This window comes from Xiphias gladius, chromosome 10 (genome assembly GCF_016859285.1).
Source record: "Xiphias gladius isolate SHS-SW01 ecotype Sanya breed wild chromosome 10, ASM1685928v1, whole genome shotgun sequence".
Taxonomy (NCBI): Eukaryota; Metazoa; Chordata; class Actinopteri; order Istiophoriformes; family Xiphiidae; genus Xiphias; species Xiphias gladius.
The window spans coordinates 5,325,483-5,334,322 of NC_053409.1; the positions used below are offsets into that span (position 1 = coordinate 5,325,483).

An 8,840-nucleotide genomic window follows, 5' to 3' on the forward strand; every position below is an offset into this window, starting at 1 on the left:
TGTCCGTGTCCGAATATAAATTATACCTCATGTAAATTCTCACCTTCATAGATTTTACACTACACGACTGGATTGTATGACATGTCTAATCTTAAAGATAACCAATCAACTCTAAGTCACTTCATCTACAAAACAGTTTTCAGAACTGTCTCAACCAAGTTTCAATTAACTGTTACCAGTTAACCTTAAGGATGACTGCGAATATATTTTTTGTGTGTGAGATTTAGGTAATCTGACTCTTTACAAAGTGGAGATGGTTACCCTGTACTAACAGTAATATGTTGATAGATACAAGTACTTACATTGATTTATTCATTACACCTAGTCCTACTTACTGTACATTTACAATGTTTTACATCTAGGAATTCTAGTCATTATAATCAATGATATTGCATCTATATCATTAATATTAGTATTAACAGTTCCTTTCATGAAATTACTTAATTTTGTTTTGTATTTTAATGTACAGCTTTGTATCATTTTGTTTGTTTCTGCTTTTTTTATACTCTGAGTTAATTTAGTAAACAAATTATGTTGGACCTTATGTATTATTACCGATGGTAACCTTTAAATCTAACTGGTATTTGTTATTGTGGTTTATTATGTCAACACACACAACAATGCATTTTTAGGATACATTTTAGGAACTGCAGCTATGCAGCTTATCAATTTCTCATTGGAGTTGTTACACAGAGGTCACCCGGACCTCAAACCAGTATTCTAGATGGAGTAAATGCATTCATACACCCTGAAAATACTTCAAGGTTGAATAAGTATATGCTGGAACCCCAGGTTAGATAGACATTTCCCTGCTGGAGTTGTTATTCTGAAAAAATTGTCAAAAGACAGCTCTTTGTGTTTGTTTCCATTTTGGTGCATTGTCCATACAGTGAAAACTCCATGGACACAATTTCAAGGTACGTGGAATGTGTATTGTAGTATTCACAAAGAGAATTAAATTTGAATAAATTCGCAATACACCGCCACTCATAATGTAACATTTATCAAAAACATCTCTTTACAGACAAAAACATTACCTAAATCTAATTTTAAAAAATCACATTACAAAATGTAAGTAATGAAGTTCACGTTAGCAGAAAACAAAAACAAACCAAAAGACAAAATTGCATGTTCAAGAGATAAAACAAGCCCAACCTAAACAAACAATTGATTTTTTTTAAAGTATACCTAATTTTAAAGATACAGTTGATTATCGACATGTTCCCATTAAGATCACATCAATCTGTGTATTCACTTAAATAAAAAGTGCAAACTATCATTCAGTCATTTTTTGTGTCAGTTAATGGGTATGTCTGACTCATTACTTAATGACAATATGTTCAAACTATAAAAATATACACAGATTAGCCACAACATTACAACCAGTGACTGGTTGTAATGTTGTGGTTTATCGGTGTACATTATTTAGGTGGGTAAAAATAAAAGCTTACTTACTAAACACCTACTGTACATTTACCACGCAAGCACACTACATAGTTTCTTTTTCAGTTTTTTTCAATCTTTATTTTGTCCTGTATATAAAATGGCTTTTAAATTGACAATCCAAGAGAGAAAAGTCAGCAAAGATCACAAATTAGCCTAATTTCTTTACAAAACATCTCATTTAGCAGCAGTGGTAGTAACAGCAGTGAAGAAGGAGTAGTGAAAAACCAACTGCAAATACTTGTATGTGTCAGGATATATGCAGCATAAATATGTGTTGATACTCTAATTGTTAGAAGGTAAAAGCAAACAAGGTTGGTTCTGCTCAGGTCTAACCCAGCTTTTTGTGGGCACAAACATGTTAAAGTAGTCAAAGAGAGTTACACTGACAACGATTTCACCAAAGAAAGATATTTCTTTGTGGATAATTGTTACCCAGCACTGGCAAAGAATTTATGGATGTGCCCGTGAGATTATGATTTCACCACAGTCATGCCTCTCTGCTCATAATGCTTCCTGATGTACTCAGTAATGGCGTTCTCATTATTAATCTCTTTCCTGAACACCATAATGTGACACTTAGGGGCTAAGTGACAGCCGAGGATGCTGTAGCTAGCAATGAGTATGGCTGCACTTTCTATTGCTCGTTTGTACTTCCCGAACAAATTGATGTAAATCGGGATGAAGTGGATCCAAATGATTAAAAATAGCAGCATGCTAATGGTGATTAAACTTGCATTTTTATACAAATCTGGCAGCCGTTTACCTTGGAATGCAAACAGGAAACAAATAAGGGCCAAGAAAGCGTTGTAGCTTAACATGGCTCTAAAGAACCCTTTGGAGCCATTTTCACACTGCTTCAGGATGGTCTTGCTTAAGATCTTTTGGTGTGGAAATGGGGGGTTATGGTACAGCCATGGCAGACACAGGGCAAACTGGATTCCAGACACGGCGGTCACCACAGCCAGTGGCTGATTGAGTTTCCCTATCTTCAAGTCAAAGCTGAAGCCCACTAAGATTTGGAGCAGGTTGGCCAGAATGCAGGAGATGCAGACGGGAGAGGCCATGCCGAAGACAGGCAGGCCTACCATGCAGGAGGCTTCAGTGGGCATTCCTGTGAAGCTGAACGTAAGGCAGAAGCAGGTCAGCAGGGAAAAAAGCTCCAAGAAACACAAATAACCCTCCAACTGCCTTCACAAAGGGAGTGCCATGATAGACTGTAAACAAAATAGCAAACACTATGGTAACAATTATCCCGAAGACTTCTAAGGAACTCAAAATGATGATGAAGGGATCTGCCCAGTGTAGGAATTCAACAGTTTTGTCCAAACACTTATGCCTTTGTGGAGATGAATACTTCTCTTGACTACAGCTCTTACACTCCTCACCTACAGATGTAAACAAAGAAATGCAATTTTAACTGCATGAGGGAAATAATAATATTTTTTATGCTTATTCAGCATAAAGAATACATTTCTTTGAATTCCTGAAATGTTGAATATTTTTTCAACATAAATGAGGAAGTACCCAGCCACAGCATCCGATCACACTCACAAAACAGTAGTATGTAAAGTTATGCATTATTTGCAAATGAATGTAAAACTCTCTTTTGACATTTGGGAAAACAAGGAAGGCAACAATAAGAATTAAACCTGAACATCATATTCAATATATTACTCATACATAAGAGATCTTAAAGTTTTAAACTTTTAGCAGATTTTTGTTTAAATTATAAACAGTTGCCACCAATTTTTAAAAGAGTATTCCTTTGTTGTCATCTTAAAACATGATGTAAATTAAACTTTCATTTTGGTTTATAACTTTAATAGGGAGAAGACATATGGTTAAAACTCATGCTGGTGGTATGATTAAATACAAAGCTCCTTCTTACTTAGGGATTGTACAAAAATTATTAAGGGTGGAGGTGGGGTCAGAAAATTGTTGATTATAAAGGTGTATTTTGCCATATGCAGAAGAGAAAAGTCTATATTAAAACTTTATTTTCAATTACCTATTAGGACCAATATTTCAGTGTAAAGAAACAGTAAATGCGGATCCTTATAGTTAGGTGGGTTGGTTCAAAAATAGAGAGCAACTGGAAAACAGGACACACCATTTGTTATGTTTACCACAATTTAGGTAATGGCTAATTCCACTCCTAATGTGTAATTAGGGCTATGAAAAAACTGTTCTATTAACATAGCTCAAGCTATATCAATAGAGACTGTTGCTGAAGCGTTAGACCTCATGTGTAGTTGAAGAACTACACCAGTAAAACCAGCGAGTCTACCTGTGCCAATCCACCAAGCGAGCCATCGACAAGGTAAACTGTCCCTATTTAACCTGAGCACTTAAACTCTGTCTGTACTCGGCACTATAGCTGTATGCTTCCACTCCATTCCTGTTGTCTCCGATAACCGCAAAGTATCACTATGCCAAAAAAGCCACAGAAACCTGGCTTACCTCTGGTCATTGCCTCACCCACTTGTTGGTTGTTGAACTGCCATTCTGCAATTAACAAGGCTTATTTTATTCCTGCCTATGCTAAACAAGCTGTTCCTTGAGCTACTGGCTCTCGCTGAGACTTCAAACCACAAAACACTGCGACCCTGGCTGCACTCTCCACCAACTACACATTCTCAAATACCTACCGTCTGTCTGGGTGAGGAGGTTGGACTGTGGTGGTCATTTACCATCCACCAGGCCAAACCGGTGATTTTGTGGAAGAACTCGACGCAGTACTCTCCTCAACTCCCGAACATGGCTGTGCGCTCATCCTAGGTGATATGAACATCCACTCAGACAATCGGGAATCTGCGGTCATCAGTACATCAGTCAGAGGTATGCTCATATGACTTAAAACAAGGTTTCAGCCCTCCGACTCAAAAAAGCCGGGAAAGGACTTGACCTCATTCTCACTCAAAACCGTGCCACCTCTGCACCTCTCTGACCATGACTTAATTCACTTCACTGTATGCCTCCCGTAACAGCCCTCTGTTCCACGACCTCTGCTCTCGTTCCACCGCAACCTCCGCAATCTGTCTCCCACCCACGCTTCCTCAGTGGTTGCCTCCGCTCTACCTCCTCTTAGCACATTTTCCTTACCAGAGGTCAATGATGCCACACAGTCTCTCTGCTCTACACTGGGTTCATGTCTGGATAGCATGTGTCCTCTATCCACCAAACCTGCTTGCTCCAACCTGCCTAACTATCCGGAGGCTGCGTACCAATCTCAGAGACTCTGAGAGAAAATATCGTAAATCCAGGGACCCCTTCAAGGGTTGTGAGTTGCTCCCATCTTCCTTCTCATCACGCATTGTTGCCGCCAAAACTGCTTTTTACAAACAGGTCAAACAGGTCTCAGAATTCCTCTCATGGACTGACCTCCTCGATCCAAATCAGTCAGGTTTTGATATGGCTATCTCGGGCAAAGTGCAAGTCTTCATTTGAATCCTAATTCACTGGGCATTCTTTCCGATTTAATACTTAGTTCTTAATCCTACTATACTGAAGTTTGAGTGTTGTCCCTTACTTGTAAGTCGCTATGGATAAAAGTTTCTGCCAAATGAGCAAATGTAAATCTAAGCGTGCCATTATACATTGTTTCTAACAAAACAGGTTTTGAAATGGTTAATAATAAATAAATAGACAATAAATATTTATTCAATTATTCTTTTATTGCAAAAAAGTCCATGTTATGGGCTAATCAGAAAAATACCATGTTGTTATATCTATCTCAAACTATTGTTACAACTTTGTATAATGTTCATGTTTGTATCACTCGGCTGCAGATCATAAAAACAATCCATCCCAACTGTCCCCTATGAAGTAAATTTGATATTCTTAGTAATGTATCTATGATAGGGATTCTCTTAGAAGACGGGATTTTTCATATGGGAATGGGACTGTTCACTTGTCTAGAGAAATGATTATGTTGCTTGAGATTTGTAATAAAACACTTACCATTTCCATAGGAAAACTCTCCATGTGCACATGGAACACAATGTTTGAAATGCTGTTTGCGTTGCTGTTTCAACTCTTGCCCTGGTTTACATGTTTTGGAGCAGTTGTAAACAGTTACCTTTGGAGGACATAACAGTTGGTTCAACATTATATTCATAAATTATTCTGGGACATAATAAAATACAATAAAGTTTTGACCTCACGTTCACATTGCGCAATTTTCTAACAAGATCATCTGGGACTTTGATTTTTTCATCTGGCCAGTATTCTCAGATGGTTTTGATGTGTGTGCGCTGTGTGGATTCAACCATGTCCCAATATACAATATCATATCCTAAACTGGGGTCTCCGTTGGTGTTAAAGAATATATGTGTGGTGTTCACAGTAAAGTTGACTTTCTGGATATCCATGAGAAGCTGTGGAGACAAACATAAACAAAATTACATTGCTGTAAAATCAAGAAAATTGCTGATTTGCTGTAAAAACAACAAATGATAAAATGGTAAATACTGTATTTCATATAGGAGACTTCTAAAAATGTTGGTAACTTTACAGTGTAAGTAGAATATTAGAGGTATATTTTATCAACAACAAAAAAGACATTGTAATTTTTGTTTCTTTTTAAGAGATAGTTTGACATATTGGGACATTATTTGCTTCCTTGCCGCGTTTTAGATGAGACGATCGATTATACTCTCATAACTGACTATAGCCAGCAGTTGGTCAACTAAGTTCAGCATAGGGACGGAAAACATGGTAGACCTCCGGAAGTTAGAAAGAAATAGTTAAAAAGAACCCACATAACTGACCCAGAACACGCAAATTATTGTTTTTACACTTTGGTTTTGTATGGATTCAACAAATGACACATAATGTGTTAATTGGTGATCTTTAGAGTTGATAGTAGGTGGGTTATCTTACAGTTGGACAGAGCCGGGCTTTTTCCCCCTTGATTTTCCAGTCTATACTAGGCTAAGCTATCCAGCTGCTGGTCGTAGCTTCGTATTTACTCGACAGACATGAGAAAGGTATCAATCTTCTCATCTAAGTGCAAGAAAGTGAATAAGTGTGTTTCCAAAAATGTTGAGCTATTGCTTTAAAGACATCCAGTAGCAATGTAAAATATTTCACTAAGATATCTTGACTGTACCTCCAAGGCTGTAAATTTGGTGTTACGTTGACACTGTTGTCAACCGGATGTGGGTTTCTGCTGGTGTGCAGTTATTTTCTCTGTTCTCCCCAGACTGATTAGAACAAAGTGCATAGTGAGTCAGGTAATGCTCAAGAATAGTGTTAGGGGTTCTGTTGAACATAGACATGATGTAATCTTTAAAACCAGGCACTTCATTCCTCTTAGAGATGAATCCGAAAACATGCCCAGCCAAATCAATGCCTGGCATCGCAGAGACCTTTGTAGAGGTGGACCAAGAATCACTTGCAATCAAAGTTCTGTTGAGTCTGTGTTTAATAGCTTCTTCTATTATGACATCAACATTGGCATCCTTGGTGAACATGATGATGGCCTCAGCAGAGGATTTACTGATATTGCTCATCAGATTAGCCAGCAATGTATGGGTTATTGAATTGTTCTGGGAAAAGTAAGCAGGCAGGATGTCAGTAAATTCAATGCAAATGTCCATTTTATTGAAGTTGTCCACAAGGTGGTCACTGCTGTACTTCCCGTACTCATCGTCACTTCTTAAAATGGCTACTGTTTTCCAGTTAAACTGCATTACCAGCTCAACAATGGCCTTTGTCTGATGTTCATCACTAGATATTGTTCGCAGAAAAGTTGGGAACTTCAACTTCTTGCTGAGCTGTGCACTAGTAGATGCATACCTAATCTGTAACAAACAGGAAGAAAATCCCATTGAAATTTTTCTGCATATAGTTTGCAACAGTGATGCCTTTAAATTTAAAGACAGGATATATTAATTGATATCATGGCAATTATTAAGTTCCAGAGCCTTAGATTTAGATTAGAATTCTGTGTGTATTTCTAACTGTAAAGGACACTATCAAGTACAGAGCAGACAAACCTGGGCAACTGATGACCGAGCAACAACTCGCGCAACAGCTATTGATACTTCAGAATACCTCTCACCCATCACCACCTTTATCTGGGGTTCAGGTAAAGCAGAATGAATGTTTGCAGGTAGTAAACAGCTTTGAAAGTCTGACTGGTTCTTAAGCAGTTGAAGTGTTGCTCTGACGGCAAGGCTGACATCTCCACAAGTGTCATAGATGTCATATCCTATGGTGAAGTTGGGTAGAACCCCTATTGTGCGCTGGTTTATTTCTCTGATGGCGTATATCATCAGTTGGGTGTGTAAGAACATTCTGAAGTCACACCTGCAAAAATTGACAAAGGACAGGTGAAATTTCTGAATGAATGGACTTTTGTAATATACCATGTAAATGGAGTAATTTCAGTGAGGCCATACTTACACACTACAGGAGATTGGTCCAGGTGTTGTGGTTCTATTTGTCTTTATATGAATAGGGAAAAGTCCTCCAATGATGATATCTCCAGGAGAGTATGCCCGCAATAGTCCATTCTCTGCTGAAGAAGAGTGAAATACACTCAGGACACTGACAAATAACCATATTCAGAACATTATGGACACACGGGGGTAAAATAGATGTAGGTAATCATGTGTTCCTCTCTGCAGTATGACCAGGTTCGGTGACAACAGCTCTGATAAAACTTCCCCTTGTGTGAAGTTAGCCAGGATCATTTACGTTGTCAGACAGAATCTGTACCTTGATGCAAAACACTTGCTCTTATTTATACATCCTCAAAACAATAGATTGGCATGAGAACATCCAGCTGATTTGATCTATTCACAGAGGATGATTCATGCATGGTTACATATAGTTCATTATCAGTTTTTACAATCTCCCATTTTCAGCTGATAAACAGGTTTAGACAAGGTAGGTTTATGCATTTCACTGTATTTGAATCACACGATGTCTCTTTTACTCATTTCAGTAACTCCAAAAACAATTGGGCACAGTTTGCACTTCAGGCCATGGGAGGGCAGCATACTACATAAACGCTGCACTAACTTAACTTAATTATATGCCTTGAAATAGAAATGGTTATGTTTTAGTTAAATGAATCATTTGTCATTTGCTCAGTGACCATAGCTATTTTAATGTGGAGATAATACTGTGGATACATTTTATTTTGCAAATAGATTTAAGCCCACATAAATAATTTATTATTGTACAAGAAGTCCAAAAAGTGCCCAGAATAGAGGAAAATTTGAACATCTACATGAGAACTGAGCAAACTCCATCTGCTGATGAAGACAGTGTAATACGGTCAAAAGCTTCAGAACAAGCAAGTGTTGGCTGTTGTTTTATAAAATAATGAATGAATTGTCAAGATCGACGCCATTTCTTGCATGGTTATTGTTTATTATGTCAGC

At 37.8% G+C, this 8,840-nt stretch overlaps 1 protein-coding gene across 1 annotated transcript; it reads right to left on the reverse strand.

The window, feature by feature from the left end:
• Positions 1–1,916: 1,916 nt before the first annotated feature.
• Positions 1,917–8,024, reverse strand: LOC120794981 (G-protein coupled receptor family C group 6 member A-like). The gene is given in 8 exon segments (XM_040136405.1): positions 1,917–2,618; positions 2,620–2,831; positions 5,407–5,524; positions 5,610–5,822; positions 6,557–6,596; positions 6,598–7,250; positions 7,446–7,758; positions 7,855–8,024. Coding segments are annotated over 8 exon segments (2,421 nt in total).
• Positions 8,025–8,840: the final 816 nt, after the last annotated feature.